Here is a 17,553-nt window from a genome sequence, read left to right on the forward strand (position 1 = left end):
TTGTCTGGACTATTTATTGCCTGCTAAGTGGATTTTGAAGCTGAAGATGACAGTTAAGGTTTTGACTTTTACACTTACTGGGTTTGGAAAAACAGTTCAACAGCCTAGCCTTTGGACGTAATCATATCTTCATTTATTAATCTTCTCTAAGCTCACATATGTCCATGATGCCAACAAAGCTTGTAATACCAATTTCCTTGGCTTCTGCATTATTGTGATGGTCAAGGTGTAACTGCTGCTACATTTTTATTCCCACCAACATCCAAAATGCATGGGGGAGTGTTCATGAGATTTTTGTACGTATTTTAGATAAAGGTCTGTTTAAGATGATGTATTTATTGGTCATTCTAAGATCTTACTTTCTCTTGTGCATAGCAATATAAATACTGTGTAATAGCTACCGTTCAAATACTAAATAACCACGCATAATCTTATTAAAAATGAGTCTTACAGATGCAATCATTGAAGTACGTAATTTTATTAAGTTCTACACACTCAGTTCATCTAGTGGCTTTATCTGGGAAAAAGTTCTTCTTGCTTCTGATACCAAGAAACCAAATACTGACGGGACAAAAGCGAGCATGAACTTTGCTAATAACCTTTGAGGAAGGATAAAGAGAAACCGCTGCTTCAACAGAACAGTGGAAGATGAAAAGGGGAAGGAAATTCTCCTCAAGAGCCCAGATGAGGGTTGATAACGAGAGTTTTACAAGTACAAATTACCAGTACTTGCAAATATTGATGTATTTATTCAGTAATAGGGAGTGCAGTGCTTTGCCAATACTCTATTCCGTATCTATTTTTTTTCAGTTATTTTTTCTGTTCACCTTTGCAGTCTTTCGTTGCTCTGATATGAGTATTAAAAAAAGTGCATTCATATGCCAGTAGCATGGTATGCTGGCACTGTCCTGGGAGAATGGCGTCTTGTGTCTGCAACTTGTGCAGTGGTCGGGAGGTAGTCATCTCTTTTATCCAGTCTTAGAGATCTTTTTTTTATTATTTTATTATGTAGGAAATAACATCATACTTTGTTACTCCTAAGCAAGTCCTATGCAACAGTTCAAATTCATTAGCTGTTACCTCCTGTCAAGCTTTGCAATATGAATCAAACCAAACGTCTCCCTTCATAAGAGCAAGCTATTGTTGGCAGCAACCTCTTTGACTCCTTTTCAATGTTCTAGGATGGTTGTGTCCAAGAACTCTTTTCTATTTCTCAGTTTATGATAAATCTTTCTTTTTCAGCCCCATAATCTTAACCAGAAAGCCAGTTTTTTGTCTTTGCTGGACCTTGGCTAGGGTAATTTCAACATCTGTTTCACCATTAAGATGGCAATAATTTTCTGTGAGCAATTGCGTTCATAAGTTTAATTTTAAACAATAATGTTATGGGATATAAGAAACTTCATTTATCTTTAAAGTATTGTAAACATTTTTTCAATAATCCTTTTCACAGTTCCAGGAAGGTGTAACAGGGGCAGTACAATTTGTGCTGGCGTATTCCACTGACTGGTGCTGGTTGCAACACTTGGCATTAGGCCTTGAGCTTTACTCACCTAAGGTGTGGTGGTGATGCGTTGGTGTGAGTATTTGGCAATAGATCCAGAAAATTAGGATGGCTTAGAATGAGCTGCGGAAAGGGGGAGTCCATTTTAAGAAATCTGGGCCTGCTAAGAAAGCCATTGAAAATATTAGACTGTCAAAATTGCTTATCTTAGCAGCTTGATATTTTGACTTGAGGGAAACTGAGGCAAATGCTGTTGTTTGTGTTGGGACCAGGCTCCAAAGACTGAACATCACACATGAGGTTAGCATGTTCCCTGGTATTACCAAATTCAGTGGACTTACCTTAGTGGTTTACGAGTTTTCTCCACGATGGGCTCATTTGACTTGTGTGGGGAAGCAAAAGCCTCTTTTTCTGTCCTGTTAAAACTGGTTTGTATTGCAGTTGGTATTGCAGCTATACCTCAGAGTCCCGCCTGTGATGTTATGCTGAAAGGTAGTGTAAAAGTACAGGGGAAGAGATGTTTGTTCAAATGGCTTGCTAACTGTAAATCAAAAATAACAAAGGAGAGAACAAGTTCAGTTACTAGTGTGGGTATTTATTTATTTTTTAATAGGAGCTGAGGCCCAGTTGTGTATCAGCTGGATTTTTGAAGTGATTCAGCATTGGCAAAATTGTTTTGATCTGCATCCAGATAGGTGAACAACAACTTATTTTTTGAAAACACTCATTTGTGACCTGTCACACAAGTTCTGCTAAATGTGATGGCACTCTCCTGGAAGCAATTAGCTGTGAATATTTATAGTCTCTGTTAGGACTCAAATATATCTCAGGCTGACTGTAGATGTAATGAATGCCTTAATTAGCTGATGACGTGAGGTGACTTTGTGATATTCTGAGAATTGGTTCAGGTTCAGATGGGCTGTAGATCTCTCTGTAAAGGTCCTGGGCTATGTGTCTTGCCACACTTATGCTGAAGGAGCTACTGGCTAATCAGCTGATGCCTCATACACGTTGTCTGACAAGGTTAGGGAAAACCTTGTTTGAAGGGTTTCTGAAGTGTTGAATGAAGGTAGGAAGGCCAGGTAACCTCAGATTGTCCTGGAGACAGAGGAGAGAGATTCAGATCTACAGAGCATAAGGAGAGTTAGAGACGATGGTCGTGAGCTGCTGCTTTTTGAGACGGCGCTTGGGTTTGAAGTTCTTTTGCAAAGAGCTGAAGCCAGGATTACATATATTGGGAATGGCTGAGCCAATACTTTACTGATGATTTTTGTATAGCAAAACCACCCAGTTATTTCCTGTGAGTGAGTAGGAGGAGTGAGATCTTTATCTCTGCAACACATATCAAGGGCATGCGGAATCATTTTAAATCAAGTTTCTCAATAGTGTTTTAAAGGCAGAAGTCCTCCTTCATATGTATCAGTCAGGTGATGTAATTTCTCTTCTCAGTGACTGATTTTGCGCCTTGAATTCTGAGCAATTTGAATTCAGATTTAGACCGAAGTTCTCTCCTGCTTGCAAATGAGTGATAAATGATTTTTTTAGACTTTTTCTAAGTTGTGCCCCTGGTCACTTTAGACCATTTGAAACACTTTAGCAATTTGTTTCAACAGGTTCCTTTGGTTAAAGTAAGATAGATATCAGTACTGAAAGATCTTTGACTTTGGAAAAAGTAAAACTTAAAAAGATTTTAGTTCAAAATAACTATGTTAGAAATTTTTATAAATGTGCTTTAAAGAAAAAATGAAATAGTTTCAGTTGAACAAATTAATTTTTGTTACTGATATTTCTAAATTGATTTGTTTGTCTCAAAGATAATATCCTTTGCAAAATTCTGTATTCATTCAGCATCTCTCCAAAGTCATGTTTTCACAGATTTAGTGCAGCTCTCCTCTTGCTTCTGTAAAGGTACAACTCTGACTCTAGGTGTTTCAACTCAGACTTTAGTGTATGATGCTGAAAATCATAGTGACACCTGATTTTTATTTAGCTAACAGACAACCTCCATATCTCTCTTTTATCATTCAACATCTCTGCAGATCTGTATGCAATGCACCATACAGGTCTTATGATTCCCACCTGACAGAAAAAGAAACAGGAGGCACTGATGGAATGGTTTCTGTAGCCCTTGCTTCAAGGCTATTGTAGAGTTTTGAAGGATAGGTGTGTATAAATATGAAAATATAACGCTGATGCATTAATATGAAAGCTATTTTTTTACACTGTGCAATTGCTTGAAGTTAGAAGATCAAAGAGCATCTATCCAAAGCTGAATTTTTCAGAGACTGAAATCTGAGGCCCTGGGGAAGGAGGTGGCACTGTTTATCCATGGTAAATCTTCTCATGTGCAGAGATTATTGAGCTTAGCTCCATTGTGCAATTGGAATTTGACTTTGGACTGCTTTCTGTCGTGTTTGCTTGGCAGGATGAGGTCTGTGTAGATTTTGCAGCCTACAGATATGTGTTTTTAAAAAAAGACTGAAAGGCTGAAGCCAGAGAAGATCCCAATCTGTAGACCTGACACTGTATTTATTTATTTGTGAATTTGCATTATTTGTGAGTTCTGAATATTTCTTTTCTAATGTGACATCTAGCTGTCATTTTGTAACACCTTTAGCATGTTTTAAGATATTTAACTACCTTTCTTGTTTCATTTAAACACCAGTTTAGGTGTTTAAATACTATTTAAGGTGATTAAATGATGACCAGCTCCCATTGTCATCACAGAGGTGGTACAATTGTACTTCTCTCTTGCAGCAATATGAAATCCCCCATTAGTCATACATTTCTGTAGTCCTGGATTATCAGAAGGTGACAAACTAGTATATGAGGTAATCATAGGATGCTATATGCAGCTGTTACTGCTACCCACAACTGATTGCACTTATGTTATTCAAGTAACTGTATATCTGCTGGGGAAGCTGGTGCTTGCAATAAGGCATTCTGACTAATTTTGACTGCCTCAGATCAACAGGATGTTTTTATTTGCTCCACTTTGTCTAAATTAACACAAATACAAAAGTGTGTGCATGTAGATGTACACTACAAAGCAGATGAAGAGCAGAGGAAAGTTATAACTTCCTTTTTACTTTCCTTATTATTGCTCGGAGCTTTAAAGACTGCTTTGTGTTTTCTTGTCAGTAATACGGTCTCCATAGTCTTTAAAAAACAAAATAAGAGTGCAAGTAGCATCTATACGAAGAACACTATTGGTTTTATATTATTCACTCTGGAAATGTGATGGTCAAAAAACTCTGTACTGTTCCAATATATGGCTTATTAGACTTTGAGTAATTTCACACATTGACTGCATGCTTGATGTTTGTCTTTGAAAGTCTCCTTGAATTGTGGAAGAATTCAAGAAAAATGCAAAACAAAAAAAAACCAACAAGATACTTAAACTTTGAAGTAGAAATCTTTTTTGAAATCATAATCCTAGGGACACATTTGTAGTTCCCTAACACAACACTGGAACAAACAACAAAATCACAATTTGTTTGGGTGCAGATTGCATAGGCCTTGCAGACACCAGTGATGACCTTTCCCTGAGGACAAATGATCAGCAGTTAAAGCTTTCTCACTGATGACAAGAACTTAATGTTGTTACTGGTGTTATGAGCATTCAGTGTTTAGTTCTTTCATTAACTTAGTGCATGAATGAAAATACTGTTGATCATAATTCTTGGCTTTCAAAGAGCTTTTGAAGTTCTTATCTTCCAAAGTCTTTGTGTGTGTCTGGGAAAAGCAGTGGTTAAGGGAAGGCAACATCAGCAACAAGACTTGGTGGTGGTGGTGACCAGGAGAGTTATTTAGGGGCGTGTTTTGGGCATGGGAATAATGATGCTATTTTGAGAAAGAGAATATTAAGCTGTTCAGGAGGGAAGGCACAGGGACTCTGGAAAAAATTATTTGAATTGTGAAGTGGTGGTATCCTGTTTGTGGATCTTAAGTGAAGTGAGTAAGAGAAAGCAATGCTGAGGCAGTCTTGTATTGGCTGTGAAATAGCTGGGATGGTATAAGTGACCTGCTCTGTTTCATGGCTAAGAAATGGACCAAGTAATCAATTCTATTTGCATGAGGAGAGGGTAGGGCTCCTCTGAATGTCTTTCTCCGGGATAGTATCTGCTGGGACACCTTGGGGAAATTGACCTGAATAACCTATCCCCTTTTCATTTAATAAAGAATGTTTTACAGACATTTTTAATGCAAGTAGATTCCTACTTTTTTTTTTTTAATATTGGATTTTCTGCAGGAAAATAGTCTTCTTTCTAAAGCTGGACAGACTAGTTTTGCAAGAGCAGAAATAGATGATTCTCAACTGTGACTGCTCTGCCTTAATTTGTTCATAAGCATTTAATACAAATAGAAAGTAATAAAGACAGAAGTTAAGGGAGATTAAGGGAGAAGTTTGGTGTAGAGATACTAACACCCATTGGAACTATCTTTTGGTCTTTCATTCAAAGAGCCTTTCAAGTGCTGCAGGTTCAGACTATGAGCCATTTTACTCTGATTCCATTTCTGTTGAGAAGGCTGTGCAATGTGAGACTATGGAGCAAGTGGCAGGTTATTAGATGGTGTAGATGGAAACTATCAGGTAGTAGCACTGTGTGTTTTGGATAAGGCCTTCTGAACATTCGTCACATGAGAAAAGAGGATTTTACTCTAGCAACTTTCCTTGGACAATGTCCTCTCTTCCTCTGCAGCATTCCTTTGATACTGGCCTCCATGGCACAGGCGAGTACATTAGGGTAGCATCCACTGTAGTTCGTGAGGTTACTTTCTTTACCCACACGAAGTGAATTAGCTACCAATATGAATGAGACTGATTTAAAAATAAGTTTAAGATACTGAACTTTTCCTCACCACATGCTCTGTGCCCTACTTGGGTCCTGTGATGCAAGAGTGTGTACTTGCCTCCTCCTGTCATCAGGCACAGAGGAAAGAAAGAGTATAGCAGAGCTAGAATCTCCTCTTGCACACTCTGAAATCTACCAGTCTGTGCACACATGCTAATTTAGGGTTATTGTAATACGCTGCTCTTACAGGCAATGAGTCAATTCACACCACAGTAAAAAGGCAGCAGGGAGGGTCTTTTGCTCAGATGTTTCCCCTGTGGTGTCTGTTGGACCTCCTGTGAGAGTGAACACATACAAGAACCCTTTAAAGCAATCTCTGAGGACCAGCGAACTGCTGGGATCTCCAGGCCCATGTGGAAGAGCACAGCCCTCTCCTGCCTGACCTGTCCGCTCCCCTGTTCCACCCACTGCTTATAGCTCCTCCCTTCCCTCTCATTGCATTTAAGCTCTAACTGCAAGCTTCTTTGGGCAGGGATTCTGTTTTGTTTCTTCCTAGGGGTACACTAAATTTCTAGAAAAAGGACACCGAGCACTCGGTGAGGTTGCAGAGACTAGCACAGAGAAGCCCAAATATATTCAGTAAAGCATGTGTCCTGCCAATAAATTTGCTGTGGCACTGAAATGAGTTAATCTACCTTGCCAAACTGCATGCTGCTCTAGGAGGACTGCTACAGGTACTTGAGTTCAGGGTTTGGAAAGTAGCTGTTGAGACCTCTCCCTAGTACCCTACAGTACTATGGTAGCTGTGATTTGGTTAGTAACAAGCACTTCACTTGAGGGTTAGTATTGTATAAATGCAAAACTTCATTAACAGTAGTATTTCCTAGAAAGCAATCCCTGGGCAGAAAGTAGTTTCAGCGTCCCCCAAAAACATGACAGTGGGTAGAAATCTCTCTGCATTCTGCTGACTCAGCAGAAGTGCTCTAATAGGCTGCAGGAAGCAGGGAGGGGACTGCCTAATGACTGCAAGTAATTAAGGGGTGGGGCGGGAGAGCCTGGTCATAAAATCCCTATTCCTCCACCCCTAATCTGCATGAGGAGTTCCTGCCAGCCTGTCCTGCTTGGTATCTTTTGTCAGTGGACTTTCATGCAACTGGGGCTGCAATGGGATCAAATTTAAGTTCAAATGAGGTAAGAATAAAGGCCCATAGCAATCATGAAGTGGATAAAATTGTCTGATTTTTCCAGTTCAATTGGTCACAGCAGAGAACAAGCTGTTTCAGGTATATGGGCAAGCTAGGGAAAGCAAGTTTGCTCTTCCTTGGATCTCATGGTTGCAAGGAGTGTTTTTTTACTTTAGCCTTATACAAAACCTTGTGGCGTGTATATTTTCAAGATAAGTTTTTGGGCTAGCCGCGTTACTTACTGTGCTTGCTTAAAAGAAAAGCTTCAGGTCAAGGAAACAACAAGCTGGCATAGAGTTGTTGTCGTGGGTTTGGTAATCAGTAAAGCACCTAATGACCGTCATTAATACGCGTAGCCCTAAGTATGTTTTTGAATGGGAGATGTTTTTAAATGTCAGTCTAAAATAGAAGTTGAACATGTAGTTTTCTTAACTTTGCCTTGCGTTGTTTTTCCTAGACTTTTACGGGCACCTCAGCGACAGCGGAGAGAACGGTAGGTAGTTATTAGCTGGCCCTTCATTAAATGCTGTCCAGTGCTGAATGTAAAGCACTAGAAAAAATGTTGGGAATTCAATGGCTCGGGGGAAAACTGTACTGGCATATTTACTGAACGTGGAAAGGCTGAGCTGCAACTTCAGCTCTGTAGGTGAAATATTGCCTTGCTTTTCAGATGCTTATGATACTGTTGTGCTATATCTGGGCAGGTTTGTACTTCACATGTTTTCATTCTTGAATTCCTGCCCTCTTTTGTGTATTGATTTCCTGGGATGAAATGCCCACTTGCCTTGTGCGTTATTCCTTCGTAAGAAGGCAGTGTTTGAGTGGGTCTTTCAATTGCTCTTAGTGCTCTTAGTAGTTTTTCTTTGCATTGTAATGACCTGTTGTAGAACTTAACCTTCACTGTGCGATACAGTGATGGAAAACACAGCCTCGGAACATGTAAAACTGCAATAAATGTGTCATGTTTTGTATCTCTGGTCTCATTAGCCTGGTAGTGGGAGGTGAGAGGGAAGAGTAACAGGGTGTTTTTTAGAGATTGAACTGAGGATGAGTACTTTGTGCAGGCAAATAAAAACTTCCTGGGCAGTTAGCAGATGTTCATGTTAAGACATATTAGCATAGAGGAAAATATGTCAGATAAGATGTTAAGAGTCAGCAAATGGGGGCAGTGGCATCAGAACAGGATTGTCTTCAGAAACTTGCTGTGGGCTTGATGCTCTTGCCCTGCTTCAGTGATGTGGTGGTTTACCAGATGGGTTTGTTTTGAGCTTTGGTTGCATGTGATTCTAGTGGAAGTTTGTGGTGTTACGGAGGCTCTCTCAAATGATAATTTTGGTCTTTGTCTCATGAATGTTTGCTGTTATCCATGGTATCTGATGCCTGATCTTGCCTGAGAGCCACTTGATGCCTTCTATGTTCAGTCAAAGAGAAATGCTATGGCAAAACAAGACTTTGCGGAGTTTATTCAAGACGTAGCTTCTAAAATGATGTTTAGGCTTCTGTGTATAGAATCCCAGTCCCTCTATACTAGTATCCTATAAATTGTTATTTTTAGTCCTGTAAACTCAGCCTGTGTTTACAGGATCTTTTTTCTTTTTTAATTTTTTTCCCTAGTGCTTTTAATTTTGTTTATAAGTCTCTAGGTGTGAGACCTGTATAGTTCACTTTTGTCTTTAAAGTATTTAGCATGACTAAACCAAACTGAATATAGTAAATATGATATAGAGTACGACCCTGAGTCTTTCAAGAAGGAAATTGACATCTTTCAGAAGTCTCTTTTAGAAAGAGCCTGACTCTTCAGGGCTCCCAGAGACAGAAATCAGTAAGGGTCTGACACTTCCCCCTCCCCCCCCCCCTTTTTTTTTACCTGGTAGGTAGTAGTTTGTAAATACGTAAACATAGTTGGCAAATATATAAACATAGAATATCTAAGTTGTTTTATGTCACTTCATAGCTCAGTAAGGAAAACAGCTTTTGTTACTAGTCAATTTCAGGGCAAACCATGAAATGTCTGTGATTAAAACTTAAATGGCCATTTAAATTAAAAGGATAATATAAAACATTTGGTGGAAAAATGTAGGTAGTGACCCTAAATTGAGAAGCAAAACAAACAAGTAAACAGTAATTTGAGTAACCAAAAAGTTTTTTTTTTTTTTTTGTATCATATCAAAATAACGTAGGCTAACATGTTATTGACAAAAAAAACATGTTGAACTGTGGAAATGTTTAACTCAGTTTCTCTTCTGAGTTTTGGATTTGTTCTAGTGTGGGATTTGAGCTGTGGCATCACAAACAGGAAGAGAAGGAAAACCACATGAAAATGGCAGTCTGAAGCCACAGAATTTTTACGTAGCGTTTGGAAAAAGCCAGGCCTTGATTCGATGCTGCTCCATTTCTTCTTATTCTGGGATAACCCCAGTGAGCTCCATTGATTTTTAACAAGACCCAGCAATAGGATATTTTAAATTGGGCGGACTAAATACAAAACACACAGTACAAGGAAAGTGTTTCTTATGTATCTGACCTTGCCTGAGGTGGTAGACATGGTAACATAATGAAATGATTCTATGAAATCCTGCCCACCCTTGAGGCTCCAAAACTCTTTGAAGTTAAAAGGTGCCACAGACCTGACAGAGGTCAGAACCAGTCTTTCTGACAGGGCTGAGTGTTTTCTTTGTTGGTCTTTCCAAGTTTTTAGTTAGTAATGAGATTTCAATTTCTTTTTTGAAGAGAAAGCTAAGGGAAGAGTACTCTGCTCCAAATATATCTGACACACTGTTTTACTTTGATAATTGCCTTTTCACTTGATTTAACTTGGGAATGTCGTATGTGTTACACTCTAGCCTCCCCAAGGAAAAAAAATCTGTAAAAGACATTGGTCTTTTACACTTCTGTAGAAATGTAGAAGGAATTTTACTCAAATATAATGCTTTTAGAGCCTGGTTAGGTTACTCGTATTCATATAGATGAGCACTCATGGTTGTGAACAGTTCCATTGACTTCCCCAGGAACAGATATGTAAGGGTTGCACAAACATGCCACAGGACTTAATTGAACTTTTATCTGACGTAGGATAGTGTGACCAAGTCCTGCTCTTGTAATCTCATATATTTAAGTAGCTTCAACAGTGATTATTAAAATGCCTGGCTTGTGTTTCCGGCTGATGAGGTAACAGTCAGGTCTCAGACTAAATAAATAGAGAAGCCGAAAGGTGAGGTATGTGTAATAGCTGACCTTGGAGGCTTCTGGACTCAGAATTCACTCAGCCTATGATATATGGTCATCATCAGACTAAAGGGAAAGATTCAGGATTTGGACTCAATGATCCTTGTGGGTCCCTTCCAACTCGAATATTTAATGATTTGGAAGTCATTGCCTGAGAACAGATGATCCAGTTTAAGATATGCTCCTCAATATTTTTTTTCTGTGTGACTTCGAGGAAGTTGCTGGGATCTAAATGTAACAAAGCATTCAGACACCTAAATTTAGGAGCTATAAGGTTTGACTTCTAAATTTCTACAGCCCAGGGTGAGGCATTGAGGACTGATTTAATGTATTTGGAGAGTTAGGTGCACTGGAATGGGAATTATAATAGCTGAGCAGGGAACCACGTAAGTAGGTATGCCCAGCTAATGGGGAAAGCTGAGCACAGGAGCATCAATCTTAAATCCTATCTCAGTACGTTACTTAGGACTGCAGTGAGATACCACAATCTACCCTACCTGACAAGCAACATATAGCCCTTGGGTCTGCCGAAATATCGCATAGCTGACACTTTAGGTGCTTCTAAACTGCACCATGAAACTGTGCCCTGCAGTAGGGTCTGGACAGGCTGATGTCTCATCAACTAGAACGAATGTGCCTGTGTCAGTGACTGCTCTGACCCTTCTGCCAGTGGCTCACTGGCCTTCAGCTCTGTCTCTTCAGGCCCCTTGTGGACCTTCAGGGAACTGGGAGAGGGATACACTAGGGGTTAGCCAGGTTGTTTCTCGGAGGCAGTTTTCCATCTCAACTGCATTTTAGAGAGGCTGAGGGCTTCATTGGTGAGGACAAGGATCTGCTTCATCATGTTGTGTTAGGGTCTAATGTCATGTCATAGTTCCATTTGGTTAATTTTGTCCAAGTGTTGTGAAACTCTACAGGATAAGACTAGTGCTGCAGCTGGAAAGACATGCTCTGTCAAAGTGTGTAGTGTGTATGAAAGAGATGGTTAGTTAACATCAGCAAAATCATTTTTACTTTTGCCTCTTGTGAATAATATCAGCATTTCAGATGAGAAGTAATAAAATCATGGTTGTGTCAGGACACTATATTTACATTATTAGGGCATAGTATGAATAGTCTATGAATACAGGCATGAGAGTATTTATGAGGAGAGTTATAATTTTCTTACCAGTTGGTATATATGGAGAGATTATACACATTTCTGGGGCACAAAACATCCATTTCTGGTCTAATATAGAACCAGTATACTCAAAGCTAAACACCAATTTAAAGAAAATGTTAAGAGAAATGATTGTATATATATGTATGTGTGTGTGTGTGTGTGTGTATATATATATATATACACACACACACACAGGTTTTAAAAGTAAAGATGGTACAAATGAAACAGAGGAGATGTTAATATGGAAGGGGAGAGAAACATGTTAAGTAGTTATCCCCAAAGTGAAGTGGGGAGAAAGTTTAATTATAGCCTGAGGAATAAGACATATTAATATTGTACACAGAATTACAGAATGGTTTGGGCTGAAAGGGACCTTAAAGATCATCTAGTTCCAGCCCCCCCCCTCGCCATGGTCAGGGACACCTTCCACTAGAGCAGGTTGCTCAAAGCCTCAGTCATCCTGGTCTTAAACACTTTCAGTGATGGGGCGTCCACAGCTTCTCTGGGCAACCTGTGCTAGTGTCTCTCTGTACTCACCACCCTCTGAACTCACTACTCTCTGAGTAAAGGATTTCTTCCTAACATCTAATGTAAATTGTAAATCTGCCCTCTTTTAGTTTAAAACCATTACTCCTTGTCCTATCACTACACTCCCTGACAAAGAGTCCCTCCCCAGCTTTCCTGTAGGTCCCCGTTAGGTACTGGAAGGCTGCAATGAGGTCTCTGCAGAGCGTTCTCTTTTCCAGGCTGAATAACCCAGCTCTCTCAGCCTGTCTTCGCAGGAGAGATGCTCCAGCTCTCTGATTGTCATTGTTGCTTCTTTTGATGCGGCCTAGGATGTGATTGGCTTTCTGGGCTGCAAGTGCACATTGCTGGCTCATGTTTCATCAACCAACACGCCCATGTCCTTCTCTTCAGGGCTGCTCTCAATGCACTCTCTGTCCAGCCTGTATTTGTGCTTAGGGTTGCCCTGGCTCAGATGCAGGGCTTTGCACTTGGCCTTGTTGAATCTCATGAGGTTCACACAGGCCTGCCTCTCAAGCCTGTCAAGGTCTCTCTGGATGGTATCCCTTCCCTCAAGCGTGTCAACCACAACACAAAAAGTTATGAGGTATTATGAAATTAATATTTGTTAGCCTAAGGTGTCTGATAACCAGTAGAGTTATGAGTTACTTCCCAGGATCATCTCTGGAAAGAGTTTTGTATCTTTCTGATGGGAATTAGGGCTGAAGAACAGAGCCTTTGTGAGAAATGTCTCCTGACTGTCAGCTACATTTCTGGTCTTTTAGACTGTATGGAAGCTTGTGCTGCTCACTTAGGTCCACCTGCACAGCTACTGACAGTTACTCTTGTCTCACAGGCAGTCTACTATATTGCAGGCCATGCATGTGTAGGACCTGAGGACACTGAGAAGTACGCTTTAGGGGTGTTCACTGTGATAGTTAAGGAGTGATGTTAGAACTTATCCTTATCAAACTAAACTCAGCAGCTGTTCTCAACTCATATGGGTCTGAAATCTGCTGGTGCTTAAACAGACCTGAAAAGGGTTCTGAGCCAAAAATTCATCTAGTTTTTCCAACTACTCCGGTACTTCTAACTTCAGGGTTACAGCATGCGTTATTCTGACTATAGATTATGATCCTCATCTCAATGTTGTCTTTTTTTTTTTTAATTGTTGTGCAGAGACCAGTATCTCCTTTCAACTTGCTGACTGTAAAAATACTAAGAGTGAGGAACGTACGGAAGGCAGACTTGCGTGAGTACTTCTGCAATTGTCAAATATTTCTTACAGTTTCTTAAAGTAAAGTAAATATTTGGTCATCATTGTGGTCCTTAAATTGTGTGGGAATACTGACATATGTTGCTGTAAGCTTTCAAGAGTTAGGTTTACTGTGATACTGCAGCATTGCTTTCTGCTCCTAAGTGCAAAGAGGCTAACTTGAGCAAGGTGATGCATTTGATTTCATGCCTTCATACCAAGTTATATATATAGTTATTTCCTATCCTTGTGGCATCAGGATTATCAGAGAGCTGTTCTTTAAATTATGGAAGTTCTTTTACTTTTGGGTGAGAAAGCTGAGTATTTCCAACAGAATTCCTGTTCAGAAGGAAGGAGAGGACTGATGATGCAAATGTAAAATCATATGTAGCAGGAAAGTCTATGAAAACAATGGAAGTATAATCATATGGATGTTCTGCAGATTCTGTTTAAAAAAAAAAAGAGATGATAAAATTCAGTCTGAGAATGTGTTTAATTAGAGGGCTGAACAATTTAAAAGTAAGTAAATGAAAATAGAGTGCTACTGTGAAAGTTTTAAAGGAGTTAGAGTGAGGTTTGTGAAAGGAAGCAAGAAAAAGATGTCTAGAATAAAGACTGCAAGAGAAAAATGTCATAGTGTGATCACAGAACAAAAGTCAATAGAGTAACTACCCCAAGACAAAAAAAAATGTATTCAGCAGAGAAGTCTATGGAGTCTGATAATATCCCATTGTGGAAGTCCTGTAACGATTCCTCTTCTCTGTGTCAGCATACTTTAGTGGGCATCAGCTTGTTGACCAGAGTGTGGCAGCAAACTTAAAAAGAAAATCCTATGTGGGAGAATGGGACTTGGAGTAGGTGGAGAGAACAGTGCTTACTGTCTAGACATTGCACTTAACTCTGTGGAGGGACTGGTTCAATTCTGAATTTTTAAAACATTCCAATTCACTGACGAGTTTGCTTCATTTCCATTGATGTGGGTTGCTTTCCAGAGTGCACTGGGACTTGTTCAGGTGCCTCTCAAAATGCACTTATGCCACTGAGGGTCACTTTCATGGTGAAGCTTCATGTAAAAGAGGTTGGAAAGACATGAAGGAAAAAGACAAAGATGAAGAAAGTAGAAAAAGTCCCAAATCTAAAGACCACAACAATAAACTGGAAAGAAGTAAATGAAAGAGGAATAGTCCACAATATTTTCTCCAAAATCTTGCTGAGCGTAGCTAAAAATTAATTGTCTTCTGGTACATTCAAAATGTCATGCAGTGTGTCATAGTTTCTTAGGAAACCAACTGTAAATTTCAGGTAATGTACTATATATATATTTTGAGACGTTAAGTGGTGTGATGGGTCAATAATAGGGGGAAAAGTTGTCAGAAGTTAGATTTGGTGGTTGCTGATAGGGTTAATATTGTTGGAAGTTGTGCAACAATTGTTTCTGAATGAATGATTACTATCAGAGAACAAATCTGTTTCGCTCACTTGTGGTATTCTTTGTTACCTAATCCTGCACTTTCCACAGTGTAATACTAGTGAACTTATTTATCAGGTACCTTATATTTTCCAGCTATAAAAACTTCGCTACAATTTACTGAATTCTCTATTTACTGCTTATATTTTGATGCTTGTTAATCTAGAAATTAGGGATTATCAAACTTTTTTTTGGTAATTTTTGCCATGTAATTTGAAAATAGGATTTGATTCAGTAGACACAGTTGTAGAGCTTTATAAGATGTAAAGTTCTGGGTTTCTTAGAGATTAAAGATATATTTTAAATTTTTCAAAGATATGCACTTAGTTGTAAGCTTATAGTTGTATGCATTGCCTTTTTATTTAACAACTACAACAAAAAAACACAGATGTTCAAATGTCTAAGTGGTGATTTGCATCAACCAAGTATGTGATCCGACCAGGCAGTCACTGCAATTGCATCTGCAACCCTGCATGCACAATTGTGTGTGCATTTGTCTACTCCAGCAGGTTACCTGCTTATGCTTCAGTTCATTGTGGTTGTCCTTCTCAGGAACAAATTACTCACAATTGCTCCTTACCACCGTGAATAGTATGGTCTTTCTTCATGAAGGCTACTAGTTTGTCTGTCACAACATAATGCCTTATTTCTTTGTGTTCAGGTCCCAACAATGGATACATGTAGTGTCCTTATTCCCTTAAAATGCACCAAATTCAGATCTTGGGTTTGGCTTTCCACAGGTTTGTTTGAAGTGTATTTGGCAGAGAGATTTGAAAACTCTGAAGCAAGAGTATTTTTTCAGCCGAAAACTTGTTTTCTGAGCAAATTCAGATTATTGTGGGGAGAAGTAAGTTTTGTGTCTTTTTGTCTATAGTGGGAAGGATATGGCAGATGGGCTTTGCCTGTTCTGAGGCACCAAAAAAAAATGTTTGAGAATGCAACATTTCAGTTAGCTTTCATCAAAGCCTCAGAATTTTCAAGTGTAGGAGAATACCCCTTTTCTACCTCTTTATAATGGTAACAGTTGGCTTTTTGTTACAATGTTGGGCTAATATTTTTCTTCTGCTTTAGCTTTACTGATTTTCTGATTAAACCTTGGTGTTTCCCATTTCAGTGTTTGTTTTTTTTTTTCATATTTTCTCATTATTCAAGTATTTGTGCTTAATTTACTGAAGTGAATCTTTCTGCTTGGTTTTTGAGTCTTCCATCACTATTTATTTTACTAGTGAAAAATAAGCATGCTTTAAAAATATTTATCCCTACTAGTGTTGCAGTGTAAGACAATTTTAATAGATTTAGATATAGGCCTGGAAATTAGACTGTTTTGGATCGGATGCTGATGCATTATGGGATCCTGGGCAAGTTATTCAAGTTTCCTCAAGGCACTTGCTTAATCCTTACATTGCCACTGTGAAGTAATTAATCATTGCATGTCAAGCTCTTTGAAAATAGAAGCTGTAGTATTAATCACCAAGAACTATTTAAATTTTCATCTGCCCACACTTGTGCCTCTGATGAAGGTCTTAGGTTTTGCTTTTCTGATCACAACTGGCTAAGGGCACCACCTGGAAATGCTGTCCTTCCCACGATTGTTACCAAGGTTTTCCTGACTGCAGTAGTATGGGTTAATTGCGTGATAAGGGCACAGCTTGAGAAAAATACATCTGCTAGAATAACCTAATTCTGTAGCTGTTACTAAAAGATAAAGAGGAAATATATGAAGAAAATTGTACTTAATATAATGTAATAATACTGCTACAGGTTTGGGGTATGATGCAGGCATTGACTATGGGTTGAATTATTTGACCTCTTCTGACTCACAAGGTTCCTGTGAGAATCAGATGACTGGTTAAACATTGCTAACATGAAATTTGGAGAATATGAATTGCGTTACAGGTATGAGACCAAGGCCGCTGGAGTCTGTAACAAGCTTCTGTAAATCACTCTGTGGTGATTCTCCCTCCAGATGTAGGGGGTCAGAATATGGAAGGAGCTAACATCTGTGGTGGTGTTTCCTTTCCCAGATAGGAACGATGGCAAGATTTTCCAGTCAACAGATAGAGTAGTAGAAAGAAGTAGGATAAAGAGTAACATAGCAGTGGTGCTGAGAGAAGACTTCATGAGAAAGACAAAGCTTCTAAAAATTCTCAGATATATTAATATGAAATGGTCACATTCTGGTTTGTGACAATGTCCTGGTTTCAGGTAGGACAGAGTTAATTTTCCTCCTAGTAGCTGGCAGGGTGCTATGTTTTGGATTAGGATGAGAAGAGCGCTGATAACATGCTGATGTTTTAATTGTTGTAGAGCAATGCTTACACCAAGCCAAGGACTTTTCAGCTTCTCGCTCTGTCCTGCTAGCGAGCAGGCTGGGGGTGCAGCAGGAGCTGGGAGGGGACAGACCCAGGACAGCTGACCCAAACTGGTCAAAGGGGTATTCCATACCATCTGACGT

At 39.2% G+C, this 17,553-nt stretch overlaps 1 protein-coding gene across 1 annotated transcript in view; it reads left to right on the plus strand.

Annotated features, from left to right (window-relative positions):
• Positions 1–11,282: 11,282 nt before the first annotated feature.
• Positions 11,283–17,553, plus strand: part of LOC118244782 (cytosolic phospholipase A2 epsilon-like) — a 30,989-nt gene continuing 24,718 nt past the window's right edge. The window contains exons 1-2 of the mRNA XM_050710847.1: positions 11,283–11,456; positions 13,555–13,627. Of these exons, the coding sequence (XP_050566804.1) occupies positions 11,283–11,456; positions 13,555–13,627 (247 nt within the window). The remainder of the gene's footprint in view (positions 11,457–13,554; positions 13,628–17,553) is intronic.

The sequence above is a fragment of the Cygnus atratus genome, chromosome 5, assembly GCF_013377495.2.
Source record: "Cygnus atratus isolate AKBS03 ecotype Queensland, Australia chromosome 5, CAtr_DNAZoo_HiC_assembly, whole genome shotgun sequence".
Classification (NCBI taxonomy): Eukaryota; Metazoa; Chordata; class Aves; order Anseriformes; family Anatidae; genus Cygnus; species Cygnus atratus.